Source organism: Anarhichas minor, unplaced genomic scaffold (genome assembly GCF_050575085.1).
Source record: "Anarhichas minor isolate MPS153535 unplaced genomic scaffold, ASM5057508v1 ptg000062l, whole genome shotgun sequence".
NCBI lineage: Eukaryota > Metazoa > Chordata > Actinopteri > Perciformes > Anarhichadidae > Anarhichas > Anarhichas minor.
In genome coordinates, this window is record NW_027466508.1 from 254,568 (window position 1) to 271,091 (window position 16,524).

Below are 16,524 nucleotides of genomic sequence, written 5' to 3' on the forward strand. Positions count from 1 at the left end.
ATTTAATTAAAGATAGTATACCACATTTCTAAACATTGAAGATGGACATTCCTGCCCTTCCCTATCTATCTTACAAAAAGCAGAGCTTATACACACACTGTAATAGATGCTCTGTCTAATCCTGCCTCCTATCTCGACTAACCAGACGCAATAAGATAAACTGTGCACCGCACTGAATATAAGCTTGAGGCCGATGTTGGTGGAATGCAAGACGCACATTGATGTTTTCGTGAAGGCACACCCTCAATTTGTTTGTCACGGGAATAACAAGAAAATCAACATGGCTGGCAGCCCAGTCCAGAGGGGACAGACCGGACTGAGCCGTCTCGTGGTCTCTTGCTGACACGAGGGAGACGTGGCTTTGAAGAAGCCAAGAAATGTGTTTTTTCTGTCTTCCAGATGTAACACAAAAACGCATCTAAGATGGAGAGGAGTTCAAGATAAAACTAAATTGTCATGTTTGATGGTTTTCCAATTTCTGCTCTCCTGCTTCAGTGCAAGTGCCCGGCCCTGCTCCTAACCTGAAGGCGGTGTCGAACGCGCCGACCTCCGTCTCTCTGAGCTGGGACAAACCTGTCACCGGCAACGGAGAGATGCTCACCTACAAGTTGTACTACACCGACAAAAGCTTTGGCAACGAACAGGTAGGGTTTGGTCTTCAGTCACTCCGCTGTAATTTAGGATAGCAGAAGTTTTCAGGAATCAAAAACATCCGCAGGTTTTGGTGTGTTTTGTCTTCATTTTATTAGAGGAGTTTACAAAGAGTTGGACAGAAACATGCAGTTTACCTCATTGTCTCACTATTCCCACTTGTAAGACCTTGTAAAGGGTGAAGCACTGTATGCAGCTGACACTTGCTTTTGAATGGTTCATTAGATAAAAGAATATGACTGCATAGCGTAAGTAGAATCGTGATGAGGTAAGGAGTTCCTAATCATTTGCCAAACGACTCTTTGTACTGCTGTGTGGCCTCGCTCTTGAGTGTGCTTCTCCCACAAAAGCACGTATTATAGAAAAGAAAAAAACCCAGATCTGAATTACCAAGTTGTTCTCTGCAGGTCTAACTCCGTCGCAAGAGTGGAATTCAGCTGGTTAGATATTGAGTCAGCCCTAACAGTAGCTGTGTGCAAGCCAGTGAGGCATTAAAAAGCCTTTAATATGATAATGGATGAAACGTCAGCCAGCGCACCGAGTAATGATGCCTCAGCTCCCTGGAGAAGAGAGCCAGAGATGAGGTGAAAAAGGCAAGAGATGTAGAGAGGGATGAAAAGAAAGAAAGAGGTGAAAGCGAGTGACGGAGCAGAGATGGAGTTAGAAAGACGCAGTGCTCAAAGGTCATGAAATATTAAAGGACAGGGGGCAAGTCGGGGACAACCTATGATGCATCTTCAAGGGTGATGTGGGTACATGGCGATCATCCGCCCCCTAGTTCAGAGGCTGTGATTGGGTCGCCCTGGCAGCGAGATTGGATTTCCACAAAGTCTAGTCTTTTTGCTCCAAATGTCACAAGCGGAGAGAGCTGAATGCAAATTGGCGTAAAGTAATTGGGCACGTGCCAGCCCAATTTGTAAAGCAAAAAAGTCGTGATCACAGACGGGATAATTTGATTCTCGGTAGAAGATGAAGTTTTTACACAGAATTACCAACAGAAACGTTGGTGCGATGAAGGCAGGCATCACACTTTGTTGGCTTTGCGAGATATTTGAGAGATTGCTTGGGTTGTAAATCTGTTGAAACTCGTTTCATTTACAATTTGCTGAAAATTGAAAACAAAATTCTGCAATTATCAACATGTCAGTAGTGAGATACTCAAATCAATACATGTTTTGTCTTTTTTTTTCGTGTAATCTTTTCAAGAAATAAACATGTTACTTTTTCATTTAAACTTTCCATCATTTGTTAAAAAAAAAAATTAAAAATTCACATTGAATTGTTAGTGAGCACATTCACATATGAAGATATATTTAGCTAAATCTGAGAATGTTAAAATGTCCGAGTTGAAGACCGTAAAGGGATAGTTGGGATGTTATGAAGTCGGGTTGTATGAGCTACTTCCTCATAGTCGATGTGTTATCTCTTTGGAGCACCAGCACAGAAGCTAAGCAATGTAGTGCTGCGGACGGAGGCAGCAGCAAAACGTATTTTAGCCACCTAAAAGAATCAATATCAGTTTCAGTGAAAGCTATAGATAGAATATTTGTGCTGGTTTACCTTCTCGACAGACAGCTGTACAGTCCATGAAGCCGTTATCTATGCTCTCAGACTTCATTTTACCTCGCAGAACACGGGAGTTGCTGGTCTACTTCTGCCTCGATCGGTTAGTTTGTTTGTGGTATTGTGTGACTTTGGTTAGTTTGGATTCACCAAAGTCACACAATAACACAAACAAACAAAGTGATCGAGGCAACGTTAAACCACCAACTCCGACTTTGGATAAGTCATACAACCCCACTTCAAAACATCCAAACTATCCCTTTAACGTTTGTATTTGTAGTCGCACAATTCTGTTTTAGATTTTAAAGAACGTTTTGCTCCTCCTCTTCCCTCTCCCTCTCTTTCAGGACGTTGACGTCGACAGTCAGTCCTACACCATGACTGGGCTGAAGAAGAACGCGGAGTACAGTTTCCGTGTGGTGGCCAACAACCAGCACGGTCTTGGCGTCTCCACTGACGACATTGTCGTTCGCACGTTGTCTGACGGTCAGTTGGTTAATGAAGAGACATTCTACAGAGAGTGCTTCTAGTTCATGACATGTCCTGATTCATTTTAACACCACTGTACGTGTGAAACATGTCATGGATTTATATAAGCTAGTCTGTGACTTTGCTGTAGATTAGCGTAAAGTGATTAACCTGCAGATTATGTTCTCCATCAATCGATTAATCTTTTGGTCTATAAAATGTCAGAAATATATATGAATATATCTCAATTTCCCAGAGCCCAAGGTGATGATATCAAAGTGCTTGTTTTTTTCAGACCAACACTCATAAAACCTAAATCATTCAGCAGCAAAACTCACAAATTAGTGTCTGGATTTCTGACATTTCTGACATTTTTGCTTGAAAAATCCCATCAAATAGTTGCCAATTACATTTTTGCCAATCAACTAATAATTCTATCACCTAATCGAGTCTATTTTTGTTTGTGTTGTTTTACACTGAAGAAATTGTTTTCTTTTGTTTCACAGTACCAAGTGCTCCTCCTCAAAACCTCACCGCGGAGGTCCAGAACTCAAAGGTAAGACATTTTGCAGGTCCTGTAACTGGTCTTGTCTTTGGGTTTTTCAAAAGTTTAAATACTAATAATGAGCAGGATGCAACAATGCGTCTTCCTTCACTTGGTCCGGACCAAATGAACCAAACTACAGCTGCGAAAGCGTCCTTATTGAGGATTTAAAGTAAAAAGCTTTCACGGTTGTTGCGCACACTCCCACAGATGCAACGTACAAGTGAGCAATGCACCTGAACTGCCCGCAGCTCAAGTGTTTGGTCACTCACTCACTTGCACACACACACACACACACACACACAGTTGAACAAATGCAGCACGTAGCCTGCAGGCCAGAACGCCGTTGTTTCTCTGTGTGATTAGCTGCGTCAGAGTCTTATAGCCCCAGCTGGTTAAGGAGGGTGTGTGAACCCTCATCGATCCTCTCGACGGCAGGAGACTCGCCTGTCAGAGGGTTTTATCCTCTGTATCCCTCTCCATCTGTACAGTATTAAGAAAAGAAACCTCCTCAATCTAAATGGATACGGAACCAATTTTTGGAGATGTAGGCAAACTGAATGTAATACTTGACTCGGAACTGTTCGATTTGCAACCAAATGAGCCCAGTTAACATAGATGTATAGGTGTCTTTTGACCTATGCACTGACAGATCAGTGCTCATTGAGACGCTATGTTCAAAGCTGCAAAGCCGTTGGTTTCCATTTCTATAGAATATATTCACGCTAGATTTGTGTGACGGTGAGATTTTGTTAATCTAGATTGAATGTTAACTGGATCAGATTTCTCACAGCCCAAGCATACAACTCCTGGTGTCTCGCACTCTTTATCATTGTTAAAGTATCATTGTTAAATTAGGTCTATTATAGTTAAACATATTGTAGTTCTTGTGTGACGCCTGTGATTAGATGAGGCTGCTGAGGAGGCTGCAGGCTTCACAGCTGATTCACAGCTGATTCCTGATTGAAACAGGAAGCTGGTCTCTGCTGCCTGTCTCTTTTAGCCATTTGATCTTCAAACGGAGAGCTGTAGGCCTGTTTATTGTATAGTTCCACCCGAGTGATGGATTCAATTTGACCAAAAAAAAGAATGTTTCTCACTCATGACATGCGAGACAGAACGTGCAAACAGAGAGCAGCAAAGAGAAGAAGATAGGGAAAACCTCGGGCTGCTTGCAGCGACTACAAAAGCAGCAGCCAGCGCTTTTAGCCCTTTGCTGGTCGATGCAGATCCCAAGTGAGAGAGAACTGTCAAAGCAAACTAGGGGGGGGGGGGAAAACCTGGTAGACAATCCTATCACACACTCCCAGCTTGAGTGAGAACTGGCCACCCATGCTGAGGGATACTCGGCTGAGAATTGTGGAGAGAAAACACTCATTCTAATGCTGAGAGTAAAATGAAGAGGAGACGCTCTGTGGAAAGCACAGGAGTTGTAGCAGAATAGTTTTTTTTTTTTTGAATGGACAGTGTACATCCAGCTGTCCCTCCCCAATGACACCCAGACAGACCCCGTTTAAAGCTGTGAAACAAACATCTGGCGTCCTTTGTTCCTAAGAGTTATTGAAATTAATCATCTATTATTTTTCTTTCTTGTCATTGTGTTTAATTCTGATTGTAAACTCTCATTACGTCAGTAGTTATGGTTCAAGTGTATAGAGACAAAGCATTCATACAGTAAGCTGTTGGATACGCCCAGCCAAATGTAACTCGAGGGGGGAGGGAACTAATTAACATGCATTTCACACTCTCCTCTTTGGGCCTTTTCAAACAGAACCGCACATCTTTTACCTGCAGGGCAACCTGAAAATCATGTTTTTGTGATCTTATTTCGCGCCTTCTTTTCCCCACTTCTGGCATCTTTTCACAGTGATTTTCCAAAAGTTAATTAAACAGGTTTTCATGATTATGGGGAAGAAGAGAGAAGTGACGAGTTGGGACCGATAGTGTAATAAGAAAAATGGAATAATTGAACACACTTAACACAAATTTAATTTGCGCAATTCCCTTGACTTGGCTGGGGAGGTGTGTGTGTGTGTGTGTGTTGTGTGTGTGTGTGTGTGCGCCCCCTACATGTATTCAGGCTTTTGTGCATCAGTGTGACAGTGGGGAAGCGTTAATTAACTCTTCTCCCACGCTGGGATACCCCCCACCTATCTCTTTAAACACATACACACACACACACACACACACACACACACACACACAAAACTCAGATGCATAAATCCCACAACGGTGCAGCGTCGGCCCGCCGGCCAACAGTCCTACATTCATCACTGCCCCTCAGAGTCCCTGCAGGGTGAACCTGACCACGTGCACACCCCACTCATTGGGACACCTCCTTCTGTTATTCATGTGTTTATTTCCTCCTCTTGCGTCAACCTGCACTGCGTCACCGATGCTCAGAGGGGTGTTTGTTTTAGCGGGACCCTCCCATTTGCACCACTGTCAGAAGGAGTGGGGAGGGGCAGGCGAGACGGTGTTTAATCTGGCTGACAGAACAGTAACCCTGCAGTGACGTTAACACAAACACACATGCCAAGGTGCGTGGGAAGGTGTGAATATAACTCCTAAGCTGTGAAGTCACCTTCACAGCTGCAGGCCCAAAACCAGACGGTTCCACATGTGTTAAACATAGTTTTTTTTTTTTATTGTTTAATCCACCCTCATTTCTTCCTCCCTCAGAGCATCATGCTCCGGTGGCAGCCCCCACCCCTTAACGGCCAGAATGGGGAGATCACCGGGTACAAGATCCGATACCGGAAAGGATCCCGGAGGAGTGAAGCAGCCGAGACCACCGGAGGCACCCAGCTTTTCAAGCTCATCGACGGTAATGGGCACCGAAGTTTTTGTCCTCCATTGCAGTTTTTTCAGAAAGACTTCCCGGCGATCCCCTGCAAGTGGGTGTGAATGTGGTGCTTTTATTACTGCACTTCACATCCAGTTTGTGCAGAGATGGGCGGCCGACATGAAATACATTTAAAATGCATCCCAACAAGTTGTGGTCAAATGTAAAATATTTGGTTTTATCTGTGCTCACACTTATGTTTCGAGCGCTCCACTCAGTTCACTGAGTGTTTTGATGCTGAGTGTAAACAGGGCCATCGAAATAATGACATCACTGTGAGTGATTTGTGCCCTTGACTGAAAGCATAGCTTGTCTGCAGCAGTGTTATATTCAAATCCAAAGACTTTCTCCAACTCGTCTGTGATGCATTTCTATAGAACATGATGTTAAAATGGCGGATCCAGAACGAAAACTCTTGTATTTTGATCTTGGGGACTACCAAATCCCTGTGTTCCCCTTTGATGCTTTATATAGGTCCTTCATCAAAACTTTCATGCCATCAGACTCCATTTTATCTCCGCTAAGATGCCGTCAGCTAGGTCTGACACGCTGCGATATTTGAAATCCTGATCTTGAAACTGAAGATATGTCGGAATTGCTGTTTGGTGTCTGTTTGCAAGTTTGTTTATCTGCATTTCATCTGAACACTTTGAGATGGAGTTACATCTCTTACTGTACCCTAACGTTACCCGCCGCTACCAACTAAATATGCACGATATCGCCAGAGACTCACAGCAATGCTGATTAATATTGGATGTTGTCTCAGCAACTTTCAAGTGGCCCGGCCTCACGCTGTGTGCTGCATCAAAGAGAATATACACTTAAAAGTTGATTTTTTTTTTTTTTTTGGAGAACTTTCTGGGGGGGGTGAAACAGAGGGGTGTTTGTTGGTTCAAAAGCGTTTAGAGCGAGATGTTGTAGCCTTGGAGGCACGGATAGTTAGGCAGTCTTCAGAAGCTGCCCCCAAGGGGTGGCCCAGAATAGTGGGTACAGAGAGAAAAGACGACAGGATTAGCGTGCAAATGGGACAATATGACGATGGTGAAAAATGTTACAGCAAATTAATACGGCAACACATCATTTGTCAGCAGGCGTTCCCCTCTTTTGTGAATACCAAAGCTGGCACCCAGCGGTGAAACGGCTCTTTCTAGATTCTGCCTCAGAATATAAAAACAAAACTCCAGACTCCCAAAAGCATTTCTTCTACTTTCTTTAGCCGCTTAGTGTTACTTTTTACACACTTTTCTTTGTAAAGCTTCTTAACGGAAAAATATATTTTTACTCGCCAAAACATATTAAGTAGAGGTGGAAAATATATCTCAATCACGTCCATGATATTGAGTGGAAAAAGAAAGTTCATTGCACCACAGCAACCTTAACTGGATTCTTCCCCTGGCAGGCTTATAGATTTCCTCTTTAAATTGTGCGGAGAAGTATCGGGCATCTGTTTAAATTATTTCTGCTTTCAAAATATTTATTGTGTCTGCAACTCGAAACCCCGACTGACCAGCCAAGTGTAGAGCACCGGTAAATTATGAAATAAAGACCGGTTTCAGAAAGACATGGAGAGGTTTTATTGCTGCTTGAACTTCAGTTCAGCCACAGCTCAGTCTAAATACTGATGTGTTGCCTGTCCAGCTCTGGAGCGTGGGACAGAGTACTCCTTCCGGGTGTCGGCCATGACGGTGAACGGCACTGGACCGGCCACCGAGTGGGCCGCGGCAGAGACGTTCGAGAGCGACCTGGATGGTAAAAACACCTGCTTTACTCAGTTCATACGGATTAAAACAGCTTTTGAGTGATCAGCATTTAATTGACTGAAGCAAGGAGCTCTGTTTGAACTTTTCCTGCGTTTTCCTTCACCAGAATCGCGTGTACCGGACCAGCCCAGCTCTCTTCATGTCCGGCCGCTGGTCAACAGCATCGTGGTGAGCTGGACGCCGCCAGAGAACCAGGACATCGTGGTGCGCGGTTACACCATCGGCTACGGCATCGGCAGTCCCCACGCTCAGACCATCAAAGTGGACTACAAGCAGCGCTACTACACTATCGAGAACCTCGGTAGGAACAGACCACTGGTGCTCATTCTGTATTGGTACTTTTTTTACTGAGATATTGATTTGATTTCTCAGATAATAACTACAAAATGTCATTGAAGAATCGAAGCCGATTTGTCAAATAGCACTATTTCTGATATTGATGAGACCGTGGAGACGAATGAGCCTCGGCCCAAAATGTCAACATTTAAAACATTACAATGATTGTCCTACAAGAAATCTAACTGACTGGTTCTTTGACATTTTTATTACAAATGAGCAAACACACACATACACACACACACACACAATACGAAGCAATTCATGTGTGCCTCATACAGAATTACTGAGATCTTCTCCGCCGCACGCCTGAGCCGCTAATTATATGGATTGGCCTAATGGGGACACAATAATTAAAGGTCAAAAATGTTTAAATAAAACAAATTTGTTTTGGTGATTTTAATACTTGCTGCAGTCAAAGCAAATGAAACATGATGCAAAATGTTCTGCTGGGTCCTACTATTGCATAAGTGCCATTTTTCTGCATTGGATCAGTCTAAAACTTTGAGAAACTCAAATTATTGTCAGCACTGACTTCATGAATTTTAGATCAAACAATTTCTTAATGAAACTCAGGAATTCGGTGTTGTGATGGATCACATTTCAGTAATAAACGGTTATTTCTTTCTTTTGAAAACCAAGACACTCGTTTTGTTCCACGGCAAATTACAGATTTAGTTCCTACTGTGTTCGTCACGTAGGTCGTACTCAGTTTCTGTTTATTAATTGTACAATTACTACAACAATAATACTACAGCAATCGAAGAGGGCTAGAAGTGGAGAATGAGTTCAACGATAATCGTAGGAAATGGAACGATTTGTGGGTAGAATTGTGGCAAAATATCTTTGCATGCATAATTGAAGCCTTTATTACAATTACACTAAGAGGAATCATTGTAGTCGAATGTTCATTCTGGCCAATATCGCAATTATGAGTCAAGAGTCTCGAGAGTTTTGGCTTGATTAGATGGTTGGGTAGCTAATTTATCTCGCTCTTCCTGTCTCCCTCACTGTGCTCTGTCTTTACCTCTCTCTCTCCCTCTCTCTCAGACCCCAGCTCCCACTATGTGATCACCCTGAAGGCCTTCAATAACGTGGGTGAGGGGATTCCCGTGTACGAGAGCGCCATCACCAGACCACAGTCCGGTACGAACTACACACATCTACGCTGAAATCAGCTTCCTGGTTACCTGAAAACCCGATCTCTTACATTTTGATACACTGCCAATGGTATCAACTTGAATCACACTAACTGTGCTCATACACAACAGAAGCCACATACAGTGTTGTGGGATGTACTCGCACTGTATGGCTGACATTTATCTTTGCTCTCTCTATAACCTGAGATCAATATCGGGCAGAATGTGCCTCGACTGTCGGCTCCAAATTACCAGAGAGATAACTGGTCTCACTGCTCTCATTAACTCTCTCCTTAATGGCTCCAAGCTTACTTGAGACTCTTTTTAATCAAATGTTCAAAACCCTCATATTTTGCCCGTAGATTACCAGTCGTCCCCAGTTGTCAGGGAAGATTCACATAATTGATGGAACAGATATCCAATCACAAAGAGCGGACAGAAATATTACTGGAGAACGTTCTGCATACAGAAGAGTCAATTTGTGTGCATCCAGTCCCACATTTACGGCAGGTAAAGGAAAAAAACTATATTAAAAAACAATATGTCATTTTCTGCAGCTTGGGGTCTCACAATCGAAACAAGGAGGTTTGTAGTCTCCACAGAGGTCTCCTCTTTTCTCAAAACATACGGAGCTGGTGATTAAAAGCAGTCTTACGTTAAAAATCGGTTTCTCTGATGCCCGGCGGGGCTGCAGTTAACGTTCTCCCAGCTTGTTTCTCTCATAACTTAAGATCCAGACGTCAGATGATTTAAAATCTTTCATGCGGTTAAAATGACCAAGATCAGTGCATCATAAAAAATGTGGCCTGATACTGGATAACAAGTCAGTTTCTAACCCCCTTTTGTCAGACTGATGCTTGGGCAAAGAGGATATGACGCCATTGACAGGTGACCAAATGACCCGTTAGCTTGATTAAATTCCAGATTTCTCTGGGTTTGAAAATTGTTGGAGACATTTGGGATAGTGTAAGTACACAACGCAACAAAACATATAACATAGGTCTCGTCAGTTTTAGACATTTTAATGCGGAAAAGTTACATATTATACCTTTGATTATTCTGAACAGGCGACAGTTTAACCCTGCTGGGTCTCAACAATAGTTTACGTACTTTGTAGTAGAGTCCTTCATGAGAGCATTGACATTTTTATTTTTAAATTATAAAATGTCCGGCTCAATACCGGCTCAATCTCTTTCCCAATTCAAGAGAATATTTTTCTTTTTTTATATCAATATTGTCTGTAAAACTGCAATTGGACCGTACTCTGTCGCCTTTGATTTTATCTTTGCATATATCTGCGTGTATTAAAATGAAGCAGCTTCGTTATAATGATGCAGACAATCCAGGTTGGCTGCAGCCCGCCAACCTATAATTCTTTAAGCCTCTCAGATCACAAGTCGTACGTGATCTGAGACAATTAGAAGAAGAACTTAAGTCTCTATCCAACGTGTTTGACGTATGATCTTAAAAGTGGGGAAAGCGCAGTCAGTTAGACGGCATGCCAGCTGAGTTCACACAGTTTATGTGACAGTGTCAGAAGACAACCAGCCCATGCACCCTGGGGTGTCTCAGAATGTGGTCTGTACCCGCCTCCTCTCCCATCCAGCCTCCCACCTCCGCGCTCAGCCTTGATCACTCCACTTTGTCTCCACCGCAGCACCATTGCACCGCCAAGCTTGAGAGAGGTGGGATGCTGGATGACATGAATCACGTCAACATGCTTCGAAGTGGGGGGTGGTGGCAGTCTTAGTGTGCACACACACCCGGAACACTGTCATACTGTACACTTCTCTCTATGAAGCTCTCTCTTCCTCTCACACACACACACACACAGCGCTGCACACACGCAGACCCCCTGTGGTGTTCTTGGCAACCCTTCGTCAGATCCAAACGTTTCCTCTCAAAGCAGAACCAAAGCCCACCACCATCGTCTGCTGCTGAATCGTCTGGGGCGCGTTCCCTTCCTGCCAGTTTGTTCAAGTCGGAATTAAAAAGACGAGCTGACCTACATAGCACTTTTACTTTTGGAAAAAAAAAAAAAAAAAAAACTGGGGGAGAAACTTTGTGAACTTAGGTTGAGAGAGCGCTAGGTTGAATATGTTATAATAGTATGACGCCTTAACTGAAGAGCAAGAAATGAGGGATTGCGCCCGCATCTGGAACAAAATGTTCCGCGGGCCAGTCGGCCTCTTTCCTGCAATGGATTCTACTGTTTACCGCCGGAGACTGCTGTAAAGAAATGCAGCTTGCATCCCACTCCAAAACCCTCAGTGCCTCACCACAACCACATGAATGCTTAGATCTTCATTGTGCACACACACACACTCACTCTGACACTCTGACTCAGTCTTGGGAATATAATGAGGGCGGCTCCGTACAAAGAGGTGTCAAATGGAGCGAGGCGGAGAGGAGACGACCAACAAGTGGTCGCGGAGGAGAGTCATCGTGGGTGACTGACCAAAGCTTCGCCTTCCATCGCACCTAAACCAAAGACAGAGCAGTGGAACCAGCGGCCGGGAGGCCATCTTGAAACGTTTTATCCTTCAGTGTGTCGACCAGAAGCTGCTTGTTTGAGCCCCTCTCTCCCTCACACACACACACGCACATGCTCACTGGGCTTTATGGGGTGTAACCTTACACACAAACGCACACACACACACTGTTCGTTGTGCGAGCGCACATACACACTCAGTCAGTCTTACATAAGCATCAGGTTGTCGTTACGCAACATACTGAATACCTTTTGTCATATTCAAGTGCTGGACTGCACTTTGTTTGGGGCCCTTAAAGGTGAATGCCACTAGATTTCAAAATTAATTCTGTACTTAAATGCTGAATCAATGGATATGACGATCTATAGTGAGAAGATAAGGAATTTGTCAACGATTGTTTAGCAATGGATTTACAAAATGTTCAGTGGTTAGCTACTTCCATCTTTGTCTCATGTATTTGATGTAATTTTCTTCTAGATTTACTAGCCTGAAGAGGTATTTTACTTGCCCTGAACAAGAACATGAAAATAAAGTTTGAGCCCATGAACAGAAGCAGCACACGCACGCACGCACACACACACACACACACACACACACACACACACACACACACACACACACACACACACGCATCCCACCACAGCCACCACTTGTCCGTGACCCTCTTCTCCGCCTGCAGGCTTACTTAAAGCCTGTATTTCCTCTATAGCGTTCAAGGACACAACGCAGCTTTTTGACGTTACTCTGCATAGAGGGAAATGTTCCAGTGCATTCAGTGTCCTTCTGTTTATCCACTTTGCATTGAAGTGTTGTGAAAAGCTCCGTGATGTAAACGAAACGCATTTCAGTATTGCCTGTCTCTGAAAAGAGTTGGCTGTAGGATTGTGGGTATCTGCTTTCAGCCTAGCTTTCCATTTACTGTAATCTTTTCTTATGAATAGAGTATCTTTCTCTCTCTCTCTCTGTAGTGCTACACTAGCTATTGATAGAACACCACATACTGTACACTTCTATATAGCAACCAAGTCTGTAGATGTGTCTTGTTGTAGAGGTCTGTGTCTGTTTTTTCTAATAGATTCTTCTCTCTTTCTCTTCACCCTTCCCAATCCCATCCTTGTTGCCTTCATCTTTTTTCCCTCCTTCCCATCTTAACTCATTAACCTTGTTGTTTTCCTGTTCGTCCCTCCCTGCATCCTGTTTTCGACTCCACTGTCTGATCCGCCACGCTTCACCTTATGTTTTAATTTTGGTCATTTTAATTTTTGTGTGCATGCATGCGGGTGTCCTGCCTGACGTGCAGACCCCATAGACCCCGATGATGACTTGTACGAACTCTTCCATGCTCCATACACCCCAGTACCAGACCCCTCCCCCATGATGCCACCCGTGGGCGTTCAGTCCTCCGTGCTGAGCCACGACACCATCAAGGTGACCTGGGCCGACAACTCGCTGCCCAAGAACCAAAAGATCACAGATAACCGGTTCTACACGGTTCGCTGGAAGACCAACATCCCTGCCAACACCAAAGTGAAGGTAAGAGATTCTTGTTCCTGGTTTTGTGCAAGGCTATTTAATAAAGGCTGGGACGCGGTCTCGAGCTACGGGGTACGACACATGCGCTGATGTAGGGTCACAGCCGACGGTGTTAGAAATAATGGGATGACGTCCGCTCAGGTGCTCTTTGGATGCGCTCGACCTGACAGAGCGCGTTGGCCGCTTGCTTGAATAGATGGCGGCAGATATACAATGGAACGTTTTCACATGGACGGCATTTGTGTACGGTCTTTTGTTAATAATCCACTCAATAGTAGGATTGTGATTCTCACTCATAAAACAGGCTACTATGACAACCTGCCCGCGGACGCCTCGGTGAAACGAATCAATCGTCCTCATGTTTTATGAGCGTACGGCAGGTTTTCAGCCTTTCGGCGAGTGCAGTCCAGATTTAACTTGTGTTGTAGCCCAAAGATATGACTAAATAATGCTGTGACATCACCTGCTTTCAGCCCCTTTGGTTTTGTATGCGTTTGTTCAATTCAGCAAGAAGATTTATTGGATTGAAACGGCCTAGTTCTGAAATTCTGGCTGTTAATTTAATTGAGGAGGATTTATACAAAAAAAAGGGGCTCCAGTTTAATTTTCCTTTTTCTGGTTTAGCTCAGTACTTTTAAGCTAAGAAAAAACTTGCTTACAACTTGATGTAATTCACTAAAGTATCATTTCATTCTGATTAAACTGAGGCGATACTCCTTCATTTAATACAGTACGATTTCTGTGCATTTCAGTGCTGTGGGACTCTGTTCTTCCCTTCACGCCGCCCACACTTACCACAGAGATGTTTAGATGAGCTGAGAATGAAAAAGTATTGTCATAAGATGATATATAATAAAGTATTCCCACAGCAGGTACAGGGGCAGCATGATGCTGGTGTTTCTAATCGAGTGATGATCTATTGTCATCCAACTTTCAAAGCACTATAAAGAGAAGTAGTCGCTCTGTTCTAAACTGGAGTCTTCCTCTCAACATGGTTTTAGGTCGAGTACGAGATGGCTCACAGGGTCAACAGAACTTAATCAAATCAAATTCTTATATTTACAAGATACTAAGAAGACTTGTATCGTAGCCAATCAGCTGAATACAATTAACTTTGCTCTGAACTGTTAAAGGTTGTCTGACCGTACAACTCGTCTGTAGATATACTGGTTTAATTAAACTCGCTACGGTCTATTATGTTACGGTAGAAGGACTGCAACTAAGGATTATTTTTTATTATCTATTAAAGTCATGTTCCTTAAGATTTCTGTCCTGGTTGATTTGGCTAACATCCACAGTAACGGCGGTTTAATACCGAAGCAAACACCTTTTGAGCAGCTACTTTGTCGGAAATCCAACAGAAGAGAAGCATCTTGTTGAATGTTGTGGCCTGATTTCATGCTGCATACTCTTTGAGTAGTTTAATATAACCTGAATATCCCTATTTTAGTCATTCATAAGAAGTCGTGCACATGAGTGTTGTGTGTTAAATAGAGTTAATATTTGTAGGGCGTCACAGTGAGCCGAGCCTGAAACAAGGTGTTTGAGATTCAGCTTCTTATTCTTCACTTGCAGCTCAATTACGATGACTACATACTTCCCAATACTAGATCAGTGTGTGTGCGTGTGTACTGTATCTTTGTGAGGACCAATTTGAGAATTAGACCTTCGGGGTTTGAGGGTTCAGGCTTTGTTTTAAGGTTTAGGTTCTGGATGAGTTAAGGGAATGCATTGTGTGTGTGTGTGTGTGTGTGTGTGTGTGTGTGTGTGTGTGTGTGTGTGTGTGTGTGTGTGTGTGTGTGTGTGTGTGTGTGTGTGTGTGTGTGTGTGTGTGTGTGTGTGTGTGTGTGTGTGTGTGTGTTCATGGCTACATGCATGAATGCAAACCTGTGACCGAGGAAAGCTCCGATAAAGGCCTACGTAACGTTTGCTGATAAATTATTCAGCAAGGACAAGATAAACTGAGAACCAGAAAAAGAGTCTGTAGATCTGACAGTGCATTCTCCAAGACACACACACACACACACAGACTCAGCAGTCAAGTATTGCTGCTTGATGCTTCAATTAGTTTGATTCTCTCACTGTGACAATAATTAAAGAGTTCCACAGGCTCATTATGTTTCTGTCCCATTAACCAAATTCAATACGTTAACAAGTCTACCAGCTCTTTTTTCATCAGTGGATTCTTCACTGATCTACATCCTGTATATGTTGCAAGCATATCTTGATGCCAGTCTCACCAGCAGCGATGCTGTCACCTTAATGCCACTGTTCATCACGTCCTCTCTCTCTCTCTCTCTCTCTACGCTCGGAGCGAGTCTAGCCAGACTAGCTTGTACATTATTGAAGAGACGACTGCTCTCAAGCTGGCAGCGTGTTTCTCAAGAACAGAGTGTTTTCTTTTCCTATCCCACTGCCCTCTGTTTGACAGCCCCCACCGGAGAACTGCACTTTTGTCGAAGCACGCAACGTTATAGATAGGGCTGTTAGAGACCGGGCGAACCTGACTCACTGCTGCTGCAACCCAGAGCAAAACCTGCCCGCTCAGGCCAGCTACTACCTAGATAAATGGTCATGCAACTCAGGATTTTCTGTAACTGTTCATGATGGTAATTTGCTGTATTTTGGTTTCACAGCTCATTTATAATCACCACACTTGACTGAGCATCGCAAAATGTAAAAGGTTCTGGTTCCACTCAGTGGTCAGTGTGTGTGTAATGTATCCTAAACTCTGCACAGCAATCAGAGCAGTGATTGTGCAAACCCATCTGCTATCGGTCTGATGGCAGACAGGCCACTGGGGTCAAGGGGATGTATTTCCAAGACTTCCTTTTCCGTACGCTGCGCGTTGTTTATCATCCGATTTGCAACTTGAGATGCGAGGCTGGAGTTGGAGTTGATGACGTCTACGGCCGGATATTGTTTTCACAAGTTGCCAGTTTACACGTTTTAAACTAAATATCTAAATTATTGTCAAGACGATAGCCGGTGAGTTCACAGATTGCATTTGTCACTACTACTCTGACTATAAACGGAAAGCAGAGATCTTCCGATGCCAAAATCATGTCCCGTTGCCTTCAGATTCTACATACTGTATGAATGCAGAATCTGTTTGTGTTAATGATCAATCTATTAGTCTATTTAGAGACAAATGTATGCCAATTGTTTTAGTAAAGAAATAACCCTGATGATT

General features: G+C 43.5%; 1 protein-coding gene across 1 annotated transcript in view; it reads left to right on the top strand.

Annotated features, from left to right (window-relative positions):
- LOC142933549 (neogenin-like) overlaps nt 1-16,524 on the top strand; it is a 149,037-nt gene that overhangs the window by 123,601 nt on the left and 8,912 nt on the right. Inside the window, exons 10-17 of the mRNA XM_076077675.1 lie at nt 496-644; nt 2,562-2,700; nt 3,189-3,238; nt 5,909-6,053; nt 7,710-7,820; nt 7,938-8,132; nt 9,218-9,313; nt 13,099-13,331. Coding sequence (XP_075933790.1) covers nt 496-644; nt 2,562-2,700; nt 3,189-3,238; nt 5,909-6,053; nt 7,710-7,820; nt 7,938-8,132; nt 9,218-9,313; nt 13,099-13,331 — 1,118 coding nt within the window. The remainder of the gene's footprint in view (nt 1-495; nt 645-2,561; nt 2,701-3,188; nt 3,239-5,908; nt 6,054-7,709; nt 7,821-7,937; nt 8,133-9,217; nt 9,314-13,098; nt 13,332-16,524) is intronic.